Source organism: Choloepus didactylus, chromosome 4, assembly GCF_015220235.1.
Source record: "Choloepus didactylus isolate mChoDid1 chromosome 4, mChoDid1.pri, whole genome shotgun sequence".
Taxonomy (NCBI): Eukaryota; Metazoa; Chordata; class Mammalia; order Pilosa; family Megalonychidae; genus Choloepus; species Choloepus didactylus.
The window spans coordinates 48,143,576-48,164,214 of NC_051310.1; the positions used below are offsets into that span (position 1 = coordinate 48,143,576).

Sequence of the window (20,639 nt, forward strand, 5' to 3'; positions counted from 1 at the left end):
GAGTCTAAACCCACTAGGTGACCTTATAAGGTTGTTGTGAAAATTAAATTATGAAAAATGCTTAGCACAATGCTAGGTACATAAAGTAGCTATTGCCATTATTGTTACCATTATTCATGGGAGAATGGGAAATTCACCTACCACCTCTGATAGATTTACCTTTTCCTTGGATTAATTTTTTCTGGTTACGGTGAAGTCCTGCTAGCCTGAAAGCTTTTCTGTCTTTTTAAGGTGACTTTAAATATCCTTTATTAAATGTAATTCTCTCTGGGAAATTTTATTTTCAAGTATTTTTATTTAGAGGCTTCTGTGTGTGTGTGTGTGTGTGTACACATGTGTATGTACATTGCCCTCAACTCACCCAAATGAATTTTTTTCTGATACACTTGCAGATTCATGTCCCTACTATATTAATAATTTACCATGTCTTTTCTGCAGGAATTCTCTTTTAAGTAATATGAATGGGATTTTAATGTGTTCAGTTTTAATTTAAATATGTTAGGGAGGTTTTTACTCAGGAAGCACTGAGCTACTCATGATTGCTATTTGCTTCATTTACAAGCTGTAGTCCTTCTGATTTAACTGCTTTAAAGATTGCTCAGAGTTTACAATATCCTTCAAATTATTTGACAGCTGTGGCTTGTCTCATGTGGATATCCAATAATATCATCTCACTTATAATGAAGCTCCCCCCCCATCCATCCCCCAAGCTGGCAGCAGAATTTTGCAGGATAAGTTACAGCACTGTATCCAAGTTTTGCTTTCTTTTTTCTCCCACCTTTTAACTTAACCTTCAAACCAAAACTATGGTTTAGAGATGTAAATATTACTTCTGGAAAGATCTACCAAGATTATGGATGATAAAATGTTGCCTGCATTCTATCCAAGTTGGTCTTTTATAATTCAAACATTGGTTAATTTTTATGATTTGGCTGTCTTTACTGAGGAGAGGCAGAACTTGGAGAGGTTTTATTAGTTGATTCTCTAAGGAGAAAGTTTGCTACACCACAGTAGTGTATTATTAGTCCAGGAAGAAGCTGAGAAGTGAGTGTCCTCAACGGGAACTCTCAGAAACAGTAACGCTGGAGGCAAGAATTTGCAAGACAACAATGAGCAGGTCATTTCCAGGAGGCAGTTGGCTGCTGACCAATATTAAAAGCCAAACTTGATCTATAGACTAAAACAAGAAGAAATATGCTATCCAGTTATTTCTGAGGAGGAAGTTGCCTCTGGAAAATGAGGATAAGATAAGGAACTTCTAGAATAAAAAAGTAATTACATTGATGAATAGAGAGAGGCAGTGGTCAGCTGAGCAGTGGTGAAGGGAAGAGGAGAAGGAAGAGAACCTAAAGCTGGGGGCTGGTCCTGGGCTAGGAGGAGCACTGCTAGGAGGGTGATAGCTGACCCATATGTTTCTGAATGAAAATAAGACTGGTTATAACTACTTGATAAGTTGGAAAACAAATTTTTATTTTTTTAATAAAATTTGTAAGCAAGCAAAAGATGATATTTCCTGACCCTTAAGAAATGTAGGTAATAAATAGGGAGATGACTGGGCAGATAGTGTTATAGCCATTTAATGGTGTTCTTCGAAATCTGTGGAGCTCCCTTTCCTGAAGAAGTTAAGGCCTTTATGAGAACAGGGTAGAACAGTCTCTGGAATAATGCAGACATCTTCCTTTTGCGGTACTTCAGACTTTTTCCTGTTAAAAAACTTAGACGAATTTGATTAAGCTTAGACCATAGAGAAGTAGCTGGACATTGAGTTTTGTGTCTGTACTACCTTTAGTAACAAAGTGGGGAGTCTGTTCTGTTTTATTCTAGAAAGTAAGATTAATTATTTGAGGGGTAAAAATAATTAGAAGTCAGTGATCTTTTAATGTGTGTTTAAAATACAAGCTACTAGGGTTAGGGGTCCGTTCCTGCCCCTAGATTCCTCTCTTGCTATTTCCTTTAGAAGGAATTTACACCCTTCTGACTCCCTCACAAGATGAGGCCAACATATTAGTGAGGCCCAAAGGAGAAGTCTGTTGGACTTGCCTTGGAGTGGCATATCTGCCTCGCAGTGGCATAACTCAGTTATGAAGAAGTAGGATCGGGGTAAGGAGTAATGTTAATTTATGGGTGGAAACTGTCAGATGTAGTTCATTTTTTTGGTTTAATTACTCACCAGCTAGCTCAGGGATTTTTTTTAAACTAATGAAGGGTCACAAAGATGGAGAGAGAAACAGACGCACAGAGAAAGAGACAGTGATAGTTTTGGCACTGTTTCTGTTTTATTTTAGTGATTTCAAATATGAGCACATACCAAAGAGTCAGAAACCTGCATCAGAAGCCTCAAGTGTTTTATGTGTTGTTTGTTTTTAATTTTAAAATTCAAGAGATTTGGTTTTTCTTTTAATATTAGTTCAACCATAAAGTGTTCAAAGCAAATGTTAGAATATGTACTCTTAGAAAAGCCATGTTGATACTGTTTTATCAATTTGTACACTTTGGCCCTTACAGAAACCGCTTAATTCACCAGTTTTAGTAACTTTCTGGGATTTAGCACCCACAGTCTGTGGACAATGAAATGTAGCAAAAATGATATCACATAGCTAGTCTGTGTGTGGGCCGGAGTGCTTGACTCTCAAGTCAGCAGTATGAGGGCCTGAGCTGTATTTATACACAGTAAGCACTATGACTATTGCAGTGTTTACACCTCTATTTTTGGATTCTAAGATTTAATATCAACAATATTCACTTTTGGATTCACTGCTACATTTCCAGTTTTGGAGACAGTGTGGTATAGTTGTCTCTGTATGTGGATTATTTCCCTGTGATGGTTTTGTGTGGGGATAATAGACTCTAGAGGTAATGAATTCTGCAGGTAAAAAAGTTGCCTTTTATTTTGAGCAAAGTTTAATCTTGAAATAGGAGCTCAATCGGAGTAGAGAGTTCATGGTCAGAGTTTTAAGAGTCATAAAGTGGGGAGGCAGGGATGGGTTTAGATTACAGAGGGTTTGGCAAGCTAAGTAGAGGAGGTTAGATTTAATCTTGTAGATAGCAAGCCGAGAGTTGCTGAGGATTTCTGAACGAAGAGGTGAAATGTAAATGATATTCCTAATTTTCTACCTCCATTCCTTATGAAGCCTGTGCCCTTCTGCCAGCTCCTTTAAGGAGGATTAGGCTAGCAGTTTTAACCCAGGGTAGCCTGAGGGGTGAAGAAAGAGGGCTGTTTCTTAAACTTGTCATTTGGTGGCAAAGGAAGAGGAAATGAAGAAGAATGTAAAGGGACTCTCCTTCTCAATATTTTTCCCCATGCTCATCAAAGAAAATTTGGAAAGCAGAGAAAAAAAAATTACCCATTGTTTTATTATTTAAATCCGACAGTTGTTCACATTTTGGCTAATTTTCCTCTCCAGTTTATTTTTTATTTGAGTTCTTTTCCTTAATTTTTTTTTTAAATTTAGATATACTTTTAATAAAATTTTAAGGACAGGTCTTAGACAATGAATGTTCACTGATTTTAACAATTGCGTATACTTGTATAACCACCCCAAACAAGATCTTGACCATTTCCATTACCCCTGAAAATTTCTTTGTGCCCCTTCCCTGTCTTTTTTTTTTTAAAACATAGTTCTAGTTTTACTATATATATATATTTATATATAATTATGTAAGTGGGTGTATATATAATTTTGGAGTCTGCTTTCTTCCTTATCATTATGATGTAAACATGCTTTGATGTAATTAAATATCTTTTTAAAACATCATTCTAATGGCTGCCTAATAGTCTGTTAAGTGGATATACCATTGTTTACTTAACTTGTTTCCTGTTTTGAGATGTGTAAACTGTTTCCAAACTTTTACTGTTAAAAGTAATACCAGCAAGAACATCAAGGAGACATTTTGAAGGAATAAATAAAATGACTTGTTGGCAAATTGAATACAACAGATTTGGAAGAGAAAGAGTTAAATAAAACTCCAAGGAGTTAAAATAACTAGCCCCACTGGGGAAGTGGAAAGGGAATTTGCTTTTAGGGGTAAGTGGGAGCCCATGATGATAAGATTGGTTTTGATCAGATTGAATTAGAGATGACAGTGAGAGGTCTGAGCTGCATTGTATGTAACTGGAATGAGTGGGATGAAGCACATCCAGGTGCCCTGGAAACTGAGGTCACAGTGGAAAAGGTGTGAGAGACAACTGAGTATTGAGAGAAGAACAGCATGCCGAGGATTGAGCCTTGCTCTACTTTGAGTTTTAATGCTGAAGTTTTTGAGATTTGTATACTCATTCATTGGATAAGATGATGACTTTGAGGCCTTCATTTGAATTCTTTATGGAGTACCCCCATAACCAGAATGTGTTTACTTTTCTATTTTGCTTCATACTACGGTCCTACTAATATGGTTGGTGCTAATTTTGAGAAAGAAAACTGATTTGGAGATCTCTCATTTTACCCTGGCTAAGATTAGAGTAGCTGCCATTTGGGGTTTCTTGCTACTACTGGACTCTTTCCCCCTAAAAAAGGATTGACATAATTGCATGAGATAATGAAATTACTTAAATTAGCTGAAGTTACTGGAGAATGGAAGAAATAAATTCATAGGAAATAATCACTAACTTTTGAGTAAACATGCTGAATTCAACACATACATATGTTTACTTCTTTTACCTTCTGATATCTCACCAAAATTACTGAAAAGAAAAAGAACAAGAACAAAGCAAAATAGAACATCTCAGAATCAGCATTTTGGAAGCTAGAAAGCAATGAACTTGGCAGATCAGAGAAAGCTGAACCATAAACAGTAGCAAGGAAATCCGGAAGTAGCAAGTCATACCACTTTAATTCCAAGAAGGATTAAAGTAAGGACACCTAGAAGCGGAAACAGGATACTTGGTGGGATGTCTGTATAAAAATTAGTTGGAACTCCTGATCCCTCTCCACCACCCTAAAACCAGTCCAGGTGACTACCCTTCTCAAATCCCAGCAAAAGAGTAAGGTTTTACTCACTAAAGCGACTAAACTAGAGGGAAATTTGGGACTTGGGGAACTTAGGCACAGCTGAGAATAGCAGGCACCTTTCTGAACATAGGGGCTCCACGTTGACTGAGAAGATTGGAAGGATTCTCAGCTCCCCTCCCTACTCAGCTCCCAGATCAGTTGCGCCCTCTAGTCAGGAGGTCCTTCTCTGGAGAGTAGGATCAGCCCAAGATAAAAGACTTAAAATGCTGAATTTGAGAGGAGGCAGGGTGAAAGGGAGAGGGGATAAGAAAATAGCCCAGCCAGTTTCACCACAGGCAATCCCACTAGTCAGTTATTGCCCCCCTCTCGTTCTGATCTCTCATTTTAAATATGACTGGACAGCCACAGATCACATGGCTTAGTGGTTAAGAGCACAGACTTTCTGGGTTTGAGTCCTCTCACCTGCCACTATCCTGGCACTTGCCTAGTTTTGAACTTTGTATCAATGAAATCATACAGTGTGTTTTCTTTGGAGCCTGGCTTCCTTCACTGAACATTATGTATGTGATGTGCCTCCAGGTTGTTATGAATAGCTGTAGTTTGTTCATTTTCATGACTTCAGCATTCCGTTATATGCGTTTATTACAATTTCTTTATTCCACTGTTGATGAATAGTTAGGCTGCTTCCAGTTTTGGGCTATTACAAATATGGCTTCTATGAACTTTCTTCTACTATTTTGGCTTTGATGATCACTGTTCATGGAGGGTGCCCAGCCTTCCATGTATATGTCTTTTCATTTTCCTTGTATCTTTTCTTTTTCCCCCAGTCTCTTCATGTCTTTATGACATCTCTGTCATGTGATCGTCATGTGACAGATCAAAGAGAGTTGGAACAAAAGACATTTCTCCCATAAAGTCCTTTCCCTCACTTAATTTCTTCCTTTTGTTCCCTAAACTTGACACAGTCCTCAAAAACATACCTTGTTTTTACATTTGATCAGTCTTCAAAACGTATTGACTCTTTGTTCTTCATCTCTCCTGGACAGGTTTCTTTCCTCCACAGAGTTGGCAGTGCTCTGATTCTTCTAGAAACTCAGCATCTAAAGAGACCAAATTATTTACAGAAACACAATCAGTGTATGTTAAATAAGTTAAATCCAGTTACACCAATTCATCATAACAATTATCAACTAAGTACTCCCATTGCTACCAACAGCAGCAGCAGCAGCAACAACAATGAAAAGATTTTTTTCCAGCCTGTATAATTCTGTATAGTGTGAAAACCTAGTAGATTATTAAAGAAATACTTGATAAAGGAAATATAAGTAAAAATGATGACATCTCTGTGAGTTGGGAAAATAGTACGTATCCAAGATTTTTATTACTTTGATCTTATCTTTTGAATATTGGCTATATATTTAAAAATTCAAATTGGGCAATATAATTTTTTAAACTTTTTTTTTGTCATTCCTTTTCTTCAACTGCTTCTTGCATCATTTTAAGATGCTCTTTCTGCTTCAATTCAGAAATCAAGTTTAATATAATAGCTCCTTTGTCCTAGAAAGTCTTGCTAATACAGATTGAAAGTTTGACAGCAAATGGGTGACAATAGGGTCGTGATCATTGACTTTACACATTTCCTTTTAAATCCTCTTTTAGATTTCTGGGTGTGATAAAGCCCCCACAACTGTCAGAAGTGCATGTTTTTTAATCCCATGTGAACAATGAACTCTGTCTGGTTCAGTGAATGTTTTAAACCTCAAAGGTATAGAGTTTGTGTACAAATGTAGTTTTTTGATAAAAATGCGGACAGTCTTGTTGGAGTGGCTTGACCATGCCTGTGTAGGATAATATTTCAACTAGTCCCTGTCATGCTGCTGAGACCTGCATAAGGGATTGTGGAGTTGTTTTGGCTCTAGGAATCATACTTAATTCAAGTGAACATGCTTGGAATATTAACTACTAGAGATTCTTATCTGAAAATGATGATTGTATTGATGATTTACATAGCAATGACAGTCACATATTTAACATATGTTAGTAAGAGAATAAACTTAGACCGGTAGTGGATGCCGCATAAGCTAGGAAATTGTAATACTGATTTAATTAAAATTTTACTCTAGAATTTGGTGCTAAGGACATGCTTTTATGCTAGAATAAGGGATAGTAATAAGTTTCATATATTCAGATAACTGTTAAACAGCCATATTCAGTGACATAGGTGGTAAGGATTAAAAACAGACTTTAAACCTAGCCTGAATTAGCAATCGCAATAGATTTATTGTGGTAATTAAAAGACATAGTTTGTAGTTAATAGTAAAATTATGATAATATTCTCTTACCAGTTGTAACAAATGTACCACACTAATGCTAAATGTTAAAAATGGGGGCAGATATATGGGAATTCTGTATTTTCTATATGATCTTTTTGTAAATCTACAAATTCTGTAAGAAAAAGACATAGTTTGGCTTTAGAAATGGCTTAATGATTGAACAGATTGCCAAAGTGCTAAATCAAGTGCTAATTGAAAGTTTAAAAATTTTGCCATTTGTTTCCTAAGCAAAGCCTCAGGTTAAAAGTTATTTATGTACTCTGATTCTGACTTTAGTCCCTTGAGCATAATTACAGATGATTTGGGATTTTCTCCTTGTTTTTATTTTTTTAATCATTTTTTGTCTATAGTAACTTCTGAAAGGGGCTTTAGGTCGGGTCATAAAACTATTTGGGAGGTTCTTTATCATTGGTACCTAAATTTGATGTTACCAAAAGTAACTTGACATCATACTTATGCATATTATTTATTAGTTATATGTTAGCAAAATATCTAGGCAAATTTTATTAGAATTTTAATTCTTATTCTTAGAGTTTGAATACAAATTGCCAACATGTTTGGAAATAATCTTCTATGTCCAAATGTCTGGTTTAGAGATCTTAAGTAAGCCTTGCTTAAGGTCGGATTTTTTGTTTTAGATGTAGTTTTCTTTTTTTTTTTTTTTTTTTTGCATGCATCCATGGTAAATGTTGATTGAACTCTGAGATTTTTCTGTATTTTTTTTTCCCAGATTCAGTCTTACCATATCTATTTAGATTCATCTTTGGTGCTAACTCAAAATACTATGACAATAATGCTTGATGATACAGCATTGTACTTCCTGGGTTCTCCTTCTGGTTTTAAATGCTTGATGTAGTCATTTGGTTTCTTTTTCAATTATGATGGATTATTGAGTGAATCAGTGAATAAGTAAACTGAAAAAACTCAGGGATACCACTGAAATTGTTAATTTCATGAGGGATTAATAATGCTTAGAGAAACAAGGGCTCTTTTCATTTGCTAGAAAGTTATCTGGTTAATATCAGTACATATAGTCTTTCTTTGTTAGAAAATTTACTCTTTAGTTGTTATCTCAAGAAAATTCATTTTATAGCTATGGTGGCATAATTTTTGTATTTACAACTGATCTGCTGCAATGCTACATAATTGTATGAGATTACAATTGCACATGTAAAAGCGGGAAAAGGATTCTTGAGATTAGCTAGTTTATCCACTTTTATACAAGAGAGATGACACACATCATTCTAGAAAGTTTATTGTAAGACAAAGAGAAAATGATTTAAATTGAGTTATACTGTAGTACAAGTGGTTCTCTGATCACATTACATGCCAGGTTTACCAGAGTCCTTTATACATAAGGTGTGCTTTTCTAATTTTATCAGTGGGTAGTGCTGTTCTTAGAGAACACATTATTGAAAGAGTGTTTTAATTTCTGTATAAATATTAATAGTGCTATCAAATATATAATTAAAAGGAATATTCATTAAATAGCTTTTTGGAACAAAAAAAAAAAAGCCACTCACGATATTGTCCTTACCCTCTGTTTTGTTCATTGTTAATCTTAGCAGATATTTAGTGTGTACCTACTAGGTTCTAGCCACACACTGTTCTGTTACAATGTGCTAGTAATTTTCCTTAAAAACAACAACAAAATGTCAATGAAAATCATGGTATAAAATTAGTAGTTTCTGTGGAGATACAGAGGTTGGGGGCACTGAGGGTTTTTTTTTCCCCCTGCAGTAATTTAAATAATTATTTTAAATATTAACAGTTATATTTTGGTATTGCAAGTTAAAATGTAATAAGTTGTTCAATAAAAAAACCTGATAAAAATATATCTAAACACTTCTTCCTCTTTTGCTTACATGGGCCATGCACTTGAGAACCTTTCAGTCTCTCACTCTTGGCCAAGATTTTGAAATTTGTTTTTTTGCACCATATTTGAGTAGGTCCTAGGCCTAGGACCTAATTATGTTAGTAGATGGTCTTAATTAATATTGATGTTATTTTAGGATTGCCACATCTAGCAAATAAAAGTACAGGGCACCCTGTTAAATTTGAATTTCAGGTAAACAATGAATAAATTTTAGCATAAGTAGATCCCGAATATTGCATTAGACTTACTTATACTAAAATAATTATTCATCATTTATCTTAAACTCAGATTTAACTGGATATCCTGTATTTTATCTGGCAATCCTAGTTATTTCCATTTATTGTAAATTTAGATTCCAGACATTCAGAGATGAGTAAGGAGTTCCTTGAGGGGCTCAAAATCTAAATGGGGGAGGAGAGAAAAAGGGAGGTGAGGAAGAGATTTGGAGGTGGAAACATTGGAGAATAAACCATTGCAATAATTGAGGTTTCCAGTAATAGAGGTCTGAACCAGGCAAAGGCAATTAAGAGGTTATTATATTTCCTTGTGAATGCTGAGCAAGGTTGGCAACTTATTTAGACCTGAATGGCCAGCCTTGGGTAATTAAACAGTGCCTGTGGGTGCCATTGCATCCCACTGGCAGGCCAAAAATCTAAAAAAGATGATGGGAAGGGAGAGGTGGGAAAATTATTAAATGAAATAGGGGTGGGGGCATCAAAGGAAAAAGAAAAATAAGTCAGATCCGTACCTGGTCTCCAGGTGTGGGGGGTGGAGATGGTGAGGGTGACGGATGTACCAGAGAAAGAATCTGAGAACCCTCAGCTCTTGGCACCCTGTTACCTTGAATAATTCACAAGCTCTTTGGACCTCAGTTTCCTTATTTGTTAAATGAAGGCGCTGAACGACGTCGTCTCTAACGTGATCTGCTTCTAGAAACCCCTACTCCTATTTCTTTCTTTGAGAAGGGGCTAGACGAATTTTAACACCGCTTCTCCCATTTCCTCAGCCTTGCTCTCTGTTCTTATAACCACTCTTGGGGTCCAGACCATTCCTTCAAGTCTTTGGCTTGATTTCAGCTTTCATTGTTTATTATAATATCTTTAGAATGAAAATGAATTAAGCTACCTCTTCAAGACATTTATTTCTCAAATTAATTTTTCCTCTGCACAGACACCAGTGTGGATATAAGAAATGAAAAATAAATCCTTCTAAGGTACTTTAAAATTTTCTCTTGTTCAGTTTTGATAATCCATTCCTTGAATGGATAGAATAGAAAGCTTAGGGCTGGAGCCTTGAATACTTACATATATTATTCAGACAGTTTGTGGCTTTAGGAATATATGGATGTATTTTAATCTAGCCACATAGAGTTTATAATACTGCTGTGTGGTGAGGGGTGATGCTGTTGGTTACTCATGGTCATAATACAGCTGCATCAGCATGCAACTGCTATTACCTGTGTAATAGCCTATTTAACCCTGGACTGTAATCAGAAGTGGCTGCTTGTGATAAAGGAAGGTTTAATGGATGCAAATTTACCATTTAGGACAATTTACCATTTTTTGATCTTGGAAGTCTTTTGAAAATCTGATGAAGGCAGCGGCTCCTTTCCCAAATTGCACTTCCACAAACAATGTTGTAGGTAAATCAGGGGATTTAGAGACCCTCCCTTCTGAAGCCCATCCATGAATGACCCAATTTTAAACTCTGGATTTTGAAGCTCAACTGTACAATTAACTGTAGTCCATTCATTGAGTCCTTCAGTCATTCATTCATGAGCTAGGCTTTAAGACATTGTAGAAAGTTCTGATTTTAAACTCGCTTCCTGACAGCATAGTTTTGTTCAGACAACTTCAAGAGCTCATTTTCATCTTGAAATGAAAGTCATAACTCACATAGTGTGTCTCTAACTAATGCTTTCTACAGTTTTAGGACTTACTTGGTGTGTTCCAAGAGGAATAGCAGCATCTATCTAGTTTAGTTTAGTTTTTTTAATCACCTTAAAAAATAGTCACCCATATTCCTTTCACTCTCATACAGTCTTTTTTAGCTTCCCTTTAATTATCCATTAACATTCTTATATTTATAGTCATAGTCATACCATTTTCAATTGCCTTTTCCACTTAAATCTTTATTTATAAGCATTTTTGTTCTTCACATAGCCGTCATTAATGCTGCACAGCAGTCCATTGAGTGTGCCCTCTGTTGTTGGACATAATGGTTATTTCCAATTTTACACTTTTTATAGAATGTTGGAAATGGTAACGTTAAGTAGTTTTTTTGGTCTTGGCTTAGTTTAGTTTTTTAGGATAGATTCTCAAGGTTGGCCACAATGGTCCATTTGTTCATTCTTGACATTTGTCTTAAGCACCTGTTATATACCAGGCAGAGTCAAAGGCTTGACTGTTTCCATGGCACTCATTATGCTTTGCCGTTTTCTCCACATGGGCTAGAGAACACATAACAAGTTGAGTCAGGTCCTGATTGTTTAGTACAATAGACCCATGCTTCCTAATACTCATCCAGTGAATGCTTAGAAGTAAACTAAATTAAAGCATGGCAAGGAAGGCAAATCTGAAGAAATGGTAGTGTGTACCTAAGTGAGATATGCACGCCTGTAGAACTGTCTGCTGTTTGGATTACTTGACCTTCTTTTGATGTGATAACTGAGAGATGAGGCTTCTATCAAATCAGAGGTTTAAAACTCTACAGGGTTACACATCCTTATAAATAACCTAGATTTATTTGAATCACCTAGAAAACTTTAAATTGAAGTTTGGTTACAGTAAAACTGAAATACGAAGTTTTAATAATGTATCCAAACGTTTGTTTTGTGAACATGTATTTTGAATGCCTAGTATGTGCTAAGCAAACAAATGTGATTATGACATTGTACTAGCTTTTCAGGAGTTCTTAGTTAGTGGGAACGACCAACAGATATTCAAACAATAATTGCGGCAGTGCATGGTGGGTGCTGTAAGAGAGTTATATCCACGAGTACAGAGGAGCAGAAATTTCTGTGTCTATCCAGACTTTTTACGATAGAGAAGCCCCCCCCCCCACTTCATTGTATACTTTTATGACCTTGTAGAGGAAAAAATCTTGGTAAAGAGTATAGTAAATATAAATGATTTGGTTGGAAGGAAAACATTGCTCTGAATTTCTAAAATAGGTGTATGGTTTAGTGAAGATTCAAAACAAGTTGATAAAATACCTTTGCCCTTGTGTACTGTGGTATAGCTCATGGGTTGAAGAGAAATCATAGATTCATGGTCATCTGAGAAGTCACTAGGTTTTTCATAAACATAATTTCTAATGATTTTTGGAAGGAACAAAAATAAAATAGGAGAACCATGCATGTTGTCATTAGCCATAGCAAAAACATATTAAAATTTGGTAATTTTTTTCAGTCAGCAGGCTAACATAGAACAAGAGTTGTTCCACCTACCTTTCTGGAATAGTGTGGTGGCGTCTGACAGTAACTCTGCTGGTTAACATCTGAAATCTTGGAGCTTACCTTACTCCTGTGCTTCTGTTTCCTCACTGGTAAATTGGGGGTAATAATAACCAAAGTCAAAGGGATGTTATGAGGATTAAATGAACATGAGGCTTGTAGAGGGGTGTCTGGCACATAGTAAGTGCTCAATAAATACCATATTATTCAGAAAATAAATATTTTTTTCAGTGACATAGCAATTTTGTGTTCCTTACAGAAAACAGGAGTTTTCTGTACTTATTCACTCTCTGTAATTCCTTATTTCCCATTTACTGGCTCTCTCTCATCTAGCTTTTATCTATACCACTACTGTTCTTGATAGATCACCAAAGATCTCTTTGTTGCCAAATCCAGTAGACACTGCTCTGTGCTCAGCTTAGTTGACCTCTGAGTCACATTTGCTCCTGGGACCCCAAAATCTGGTGCTCCCCGCTCCAACTCCTATTCTGTTTCACTTTCCTTTCCTGGCCCCTCTTCCTCTTACCTGATTTTTAAATGTTGGGTGCTTAGGGACCTTTCCCTTCTCTCTGTGTACTCCCCCTTCCAAGGTGATCCATTAGATGATGATTCCCTGTTTATCGCCAATCCTGATCTGTCCAGCCCTAAGGTTCAGATTCAGATGTCTAATTGCTTCCTTGATGTTGTTCTTTTAATCCAAACTTTGGATCTATCCTGTAAAACAAGCAAAGAAACCATTTCCCTTTCCCTGCCGTCTCCATCTTAGGTAAATGGTCCCAAACCCAAGACATACCATTGATTCTTCCCTTTCCTTCACCCCATGCATCCAAGTCATCAGCAAGTAATACCTCTAGAATATATTTTGATTCAATCTATTTCTGTCTGTTTTCTCTGCCACCATCCTAGTCTAAGCAAACATCATCTCTTGGCACTTTCACAACCTTCTAACTTGTCCCCTTCCTGTATGTTCTAGCAGCCAGAGTGATTTTTTTAAAAAGCAAAAAATCAGATCATGTCGCTTCCCAGTTTATGATCCACTAATGGTTTCCTACTGCGTTTAAAATAAAATTGTATCTGCTTCCCATAGCTTCTGCATATCCCACACCTCCACCCCAGTTACTCTGATTTCCATTTTGTTCACCAGGATGGTTCCTAACTTGATGCCTTTGCATTTATGGTTCCTTCTTCCTGGGATTTTGCCATATCTATTGGCTAGGTCTTTGTTGTGACACAGTTTTCAGCTCACATCAATTTGTGGAGGACTTTCTATCCATTCTATTTAAAGTAGTTGTCCTTTCCTCTACCACCAAGTCCCTTGTAACACATCTTCCAGTTTATTTCTTTTATAGCATATATCCCAGTCTGAAATGATCTTGTTTATTTGCTTATTTATAATTCCTTTCTCCACAATAGAACGTAAGCTCTTTGTGGGTAGGTCCTTATCTGAGTTTTTCTTTTAACCATTGTATTGTCAGTGCCTGGAATATGGGAATGCCTACTAAGTGGTGAATGAATAAACCAACTAGATACTGAGGCTACACTGAAAAAAAAAATTGAAAGTTCATGCACAGCCTTGAAGGAGCTTACATGCTGTGACAAAATGTCTTGGATATAGTGAGACCATAGAGCAATAGCTGGTAAGGTTCCATAATGGAGGTGACCTTCGATCTAAGCTTGGAAAGTTAAGTAGATTCCTAGGGAAGATGTAGGATTGCGTTCCAGCTTAGGGAGCAAAGTATGCACAGGTATGGAGGAGTGAACAATGGCAAGTTCTGGGGGGCTTGAGGGATACTGGGAGAAGGAGACCTGGGGAGTTTGGAGTGGAGACGGTGGGGCAGGAGAAAGAGCTGGAGAGGCAGGCCTGGGGCAGACCCTGTGGACCATGTTTAAGGGGGCTAGACATGATCCTGTAGCCAGTGTTTTTACAAATGTGTTTGGGGATTTAGGGCACTAGTCTTCTGAGGTGTTTGCTACAAATGCAGGGTACCAGGGGTACCACCGAATAGCTGCCAGGTTAGACCATCTGTCTCAGGTCTTGGGATACTGCTCTTAACAAGCACTGGAGATAATTCTGATGCCACTCAAAGCAGAGAGCTCCTGAGTCTGTACTGGAAGAACTGGTTAAGGTATACACCCCATTGCTTTTTAGAGACCTTAGTGACTGCACTGTCTGGGAGCATGTGGAGCACGCATAGTGAGCGAACAGGACTGGAGCCTGAGAGGCACATCAGAAGGCTTTTCAGTAGAGTAGAGGAGTGTCTGGAGGTCTGGGCTTGTTTGGTACAGTAATTGGGAGTGAGACTGCTTAGGTTCATAAAGGTTCTTCCACTTATGACTGTGTGACTCTAGCTCAGTTTCCATAGTGTGAAATTGGGGATAATACTAAGTTTAACTGACTGTAAGCTCCATGAGGTCATAGATTTTTGTCTGCTTTGTTCATTACTTTTTTCCAGTGCCTAAAACGTGTACATTTTTAGACCCTTAATGGATATTTGTTGAATGAATAAACACATTCAGATTATATGGGCACCCCAAAGCCTTTCCTCTTCCCGCTTTGGAGTGGCATATTCTAGCTCAATATTTTCTGCATTATAGAGACAGTCCAGCAAAGTCTTCTGCAGCAGTCTCCTTTCTTTTTCCTTCTTGCCTTCTACATATTTCTCCCTCCCCCTACTTTATTCTTTGGACTTGAGAATACGGTTGAGTCATTAGGAGAGGATAAGTGAGTAAGTAGGTTAACAAATAGAATAGAAAATTGAAAAAGAGCCCTGAGAATAGTAGCAACAAACATTTTTAAAATAAAAGCATTTTACCATAGAAAGCGTCCAATATGTATATATAGATGTAACAGAATAGTATAATGAATCCTCATCTTTTCATCACCTAGTTTCAACAGTTATCAACTCTTGGCCATTTTTTGAACAGACAGCATTTAATTTGGAAATTGCCCATTGAAACAGGCTGTGTCATTGATAAGAGGTTTGCATTACAGATGTATCTTACCTTGGACATCATTATGGTTTTGTGAAGCAAACGAGGACAGACTAGGAATGATTTTAAGGGTCTTCAGTTATCTCTTTTGATAAACTGTGAATGTCTGAAATTCCACCATTAGTTTGACTGTAACTTTGCAAATTGTGAATAAGCCTGAGAAGGGAAGTAAATAAAGCCCATTAGCAAGTATTTATAGCTTAGTGTACATTAATTATTAGAAGCATGCTTCATTGGTAAGTAACCAAGAGCTGGCTTTGATGGAGGATATAGAGTCATTGGAGTGGGAGTGGCTAAGTAAAGAAGAAGAGGGAGTACTATTGGAGAAGGCAGTAAGATGCTACTTTATTACTTTCCAGCTTTGCCCAGAGGTGGCCCTGGACCCTGTAGAAAGAGGGCCCAGTTCTGTTTAATGAACTCCCTGTATACTGTCATCTGGGTTCCCTTCACCTGGCTGCAAGGACCTTGTGAAAGGCTGCCCAGAAGGTGCTTCCAGCTAATTCTGCTGCTTGTTTATTCTTAGGTATCTTGCAATATATTCAGAACTCTCCCTCCTAGTGACAGCAATGAATTTGATCCAGAAGAAGATGAACCTACCCTTGAGGCATCATGGCCACACTTACAGGTACTTTGAACTACCATTTGTTATAAAAGAAAAGTCCATTAACTTATTAGCTGATTAGCATGGGAATTCTTTTAAAGCCTTTATTCACCAAGAAATCAGAGTGCATTAATGGAAAGCTGGAGAATGCTTTTTTGTTTCTTATTCTTGACAATTAGGATGCCAAAAGAAAATATTAATGTTTCAATGTAATGCTTTTGTGTGAGTCCTCCCATGTTGCAGGTCCAGCCAGGAGTTCTCATTTCTTTTTTTACTATAGCTTCTAAGTGATCCTGCCCTCTGGTGCCTCAAACAAGAACATAACTTTTTTCACATTAATATTAGTTGGGTGTGATTAGGTCACGGAGTACATTCCTCATCTTTAGCAGTGGATACCCTGGGGACTTCGTATGCTTGTCTTCATGATAACCACAAATGTGTTTCTTTAGCCTGGAAGGGCAAAAACAAATTGCAATGGCTATTTCTTTCACAATGTTACAAGGAAGAGCAGTAGCTGAGAGAAAGCTTCTGTGAAAGCCAGTTTTATTCTTTTGCACTGAGAAGGCAGTATTTTCCAGTCATTTTCATGTGCCAGGATGTATTAGGGCCCATCTCTATATTGTGTTTACCTATACATATTGGTCATTTTCATCCTCCTTTTTTGTCTGCCTTCTCTCAAGATCAGCATTTTTCAAAAGCATCAGAACAAGGAAATTTGAATGTAGTAAACCCAAAGATATCCTTCCATTGAGTCCAAATGCCCTCAGAGACAGGGTGACATGAGGCAAGGAGGGAAGGGATGGAAGAGAAGGGGTATAACCTTGTGTGTCTTCATTCCCAAGCAGAAACCACTGCGTCTTTGTAGAAGTGGGCCCATGGTTACTAGCTGACTCTTTTAGGAGCAGAAAACTAGGTAGCAGGAAGATAAGGCCTAAAGATATTCTGAGTTTACTTTTTTCCCTTTTCAGAAAATTACAATTTTGCCTGTCCTACTTTGGCAACTCAAGGTTGCTGCAGATACACAAGTATGCTATTTCCCCTAGTTATGTAGAGAGCATTAGAGCCAGCGGGGGGCTGAGGGAAGCATTATTTTCTCAATTCTTAACCAGGCATATCATAAATATATGTATTCCTTGCTACCAATTCCTAGATTGGATAATTTGATTAAATTACTGTAGTTGATTTACCATCTCAGATGTTTGATTTTTTTTTTTTAAGGTTTTAGACATACCATCTTCAATCTAAGAAATCTGCAGAATTATTTGTGCTTTTCATAGGTACATCTCAGACTGTGACAGAAGGCAAAAAAGAATTTCTCTTTGGAATGGATGGACTTCATGTGACGTTTATATTTAATACATGGTGATGGTTCATAGAATTGCAATTTAGTCTGGAACGAGCTTAAAAAATCTTCTCAGGAAAGTTCCCTATCTTATGATTGAGAATAGGCAGGGAGAGAGAAATCTTGAAAATTTTAACTTGTCATCTCTATATTCCCAAGAAGAGACAATAGACCACTCTTGCCATTTGCAGGAACATTTTGAGGTTTTCGAATCATGATTACCATAGCATATACATTTTCCCTAAAGCACAATAAAGTTTTAATTTAATATTGCAGTTAATACTTAATGTCCTACTTAATGACTGTAAAATACAGGACTAAATTAATTTCTAAGCTATTAAATTAAATTCTTTCACCAAAAAAAGTCTAGATTATACTTATATTGTTACTGCAATAATGTTAACTATTCATTTGAAACTCTAAAACCAAAGCAGTAGTGAGGAATGATGATAAAGACCTGTATCCTTTTGGATATAAAGTCACAAATTGTGTTCTGCAATGAGCTGGCTTCCTCTGTGTTCACAGTCTGTTCCAGCCCATCATCCTTCTTGTCCCTTCTACAGCTCAGGAGGAAGTAGGGACCAACTAATGCCAAGTCACATGAAGAGAACCCAGTCTTAAAATTCATAACTCAACCTTTACTCATGGTAAAGGTGAGGTCAATAGGTGCACTGGTGCCTTTACCATCTGTTATTTTATGGAAGTCTTTGTATAAGCTCCTGGCTTTTCAAAATAATCCTTTCTTCCTTTGTATGTTTTCATTTCACTAATTATTCACCTTTCCATTTTCACTTGTTTTTGTACTGACAAGAGTACTCATTGAATGTTTAAGAAATCTATTTTTCTGGTCATGCTAGATCATTTATGTCATAGATTTGACCCTTTGCTAAGTTCATCATTTTTCTTTTTAACTGATACCCAGCCTTCTACTTTTCTGACCAAAACATGACACTATTTTTACATCTTTTCACTTTTTCTTAACTCTATCATTAGTAGTTTGCTTTCTCTTCTGAACCATATTTCACAAGAAAGAAAAATGTTTATTACCGAATATCTGACAATAGTGGAAGATAACAAAGTTGCATTGAGATGCTGTTGGGTAGTTGGTGAGGCTCATTGCCTAGCTAATTGACTGCTCCTGTACCCTTTTCTTTGATTTAAATTTGTGGCCCACACAAAATCACTCATAACGAGTCATGACTCTTTGGGGAATGTTTGAAAATAGAAAAGAAAAAATATTAAATCCACACATTTTAAATTCACATATGTCAAAGGATCTACTATATGTGTTATTTGATCTTTTATCTGTATTGGTATGTTTTAAAATGACATCGTACAATTCTCATAGTTATTTTTTGTGTATTTTCCAAAATTAGTTTTATCTTTCAAGTAGAATACAATTTTGCAGGACTTCAGTAACAATTGAGGAATTGTTTTTAGTGCTTCGTGCTGGAGACTGAAACAGAAATGCTCGAGTCTTTTTACTCATATTCCTTGGAGAATTCACTTATGTGGCCTTATAGAGTAATTTATCCTCCCCAAACCTGAGAATTTCCCTCTAGACACTCAAGGGATTTGAGGTAAAAATCTGTCCCTTATGTGTAGAGAACATTTATACTTATTAATAAATGTGTCTGAAGTGTTTTCACCTAACATTTTAACCTAACTGCTTCCAAGGGACTGAGGGGAGAAAGCACTTTGCAAGTCCTGCTGGAAAGCCCTGACAGCACCAAAGTCAGGCCCTGCAAATGAGAATCTCCCCACTTTGTGCGAAATCAAAAGGTTTTTCAAATAAGGCTGACATTCTGTTTGTACAACCAAGAATTGAAAGATTGGTGTCTTAGAAACAAAACAAACTCTTCTACATAGTGTTGGACCTAGGCATTATTTTAACAGGAACATCATGCAAAACTTGACCATGTTTAGACTGTTGGGAACGAAGTCTTTCTGCATCAGAGAGTTTCAAGGAGAAAAGCATACTTTTCACTTAAATATGAATGTTTAAATATTTATGTAATATGAATACATAATTTAAGTATCAACTTAAAAGTCTGATGTCACGAGATTACTATAGGAAGCATTTACATCAGTGGGAATTGCAGATCCTTAGGAGGTCCTTGATACCTGCTTTTCATTAGCCTGCAAGGTCAAAACTATTTTTATAATAGTACTACATTATTTGATCTTTTTACTTTGTTGACATTTGCACTAATAGTTGTAAAGCCACAGTGGGTTAAACTGGTAGTGCTTTAGCGCAAATCAAGGCACTTCTGCCAACTGGTCTAGTAGTCATTGTATTCACTGCCAAGCACTTGCAATTAAAAAGAAAAAGCCAACTCCACTGAAGAATGGCCTTGAAGAAGTAGTAAAATTTATTAATTTTATTAAATCTTGACCCTTGAGTATATGGTTTTTAAATATTCTGCATGCCAGAATGGAAAGCATGTCACAAAACCCAAAGTGTGATGGCTACCTTGTGAAAAAGCACTTTTATGATTGTTTTGAGTTGCAAGCTAAACTAGCTGCTTTTTTCCCCCCATGAAACACCATTTTTATTTGAATGATTGATAAACTGTGTATTATTGTCAGATATTTTCTCTAAAATGAATATGGAAAACAATTGACAGCATTTGTTACCATTGGTAAAATTACAGCTTTTAAGCAAAATATGAAATTAGAAGTTTGGAAAACTTCTGTCACCTTGAGCTTGACAGCTTCCCAAAACTTGAAGATTTTTTAAATAAAATTGGAGATGATATTGAAGAATATATATCTTTAATAATTAATAAGCCACTGAATCAATGTTTGCCAGTTGACCGAGGAATGGTGTTAGGAAACCATGAATGGGTAAAGATCCATTCAAAGTGGAAAATAGATAATTGGATTTTACTGTGTAACAGAGTATGAAAAATTCATTGATATGGTTTCAGATTCCACATTACAGTTGGTCTTTAAGAAACTAGTATTTGTTAAATTTTGGTGTAACATCAAAGAAGAATATCCACAATATGTGAAATGACTATTAAAATATTCTCTCCTTTTCCAACCATTAGATCTGTGAGAGACAGGATTTTCTTTGTATACTTCAACCAA

General features: G+C 36.5%; 1 protein-coding gene across 4 annotated transcripts in view; it reads left to right on the top strand.

Moving 5' to 3' along the window:
• The window catches only part of PPP2R5E (protein phosphatase 2 regulatory subunit B'epsilon), a 195,928-nt gene that overhangs the window by 126,603 nt on the left and 48,686 nt on the right, over window positions 1–20,639 (top strand). For all 4 annotated transcript variants that reach the window (XM_037832574.1, XM_037832571.1, XM_037832573.1 and 1 more), the window contains exon 4: window positions 16,127–16,228. In XM_037832574.1, coding sequence (XP_037688502.1) covers window positions 16,127–16,228 — 102 coding nt within the window. The remainder of the gene's footprint in view (window positions 1–16,126; window positions 16,229–20,639) is intronic.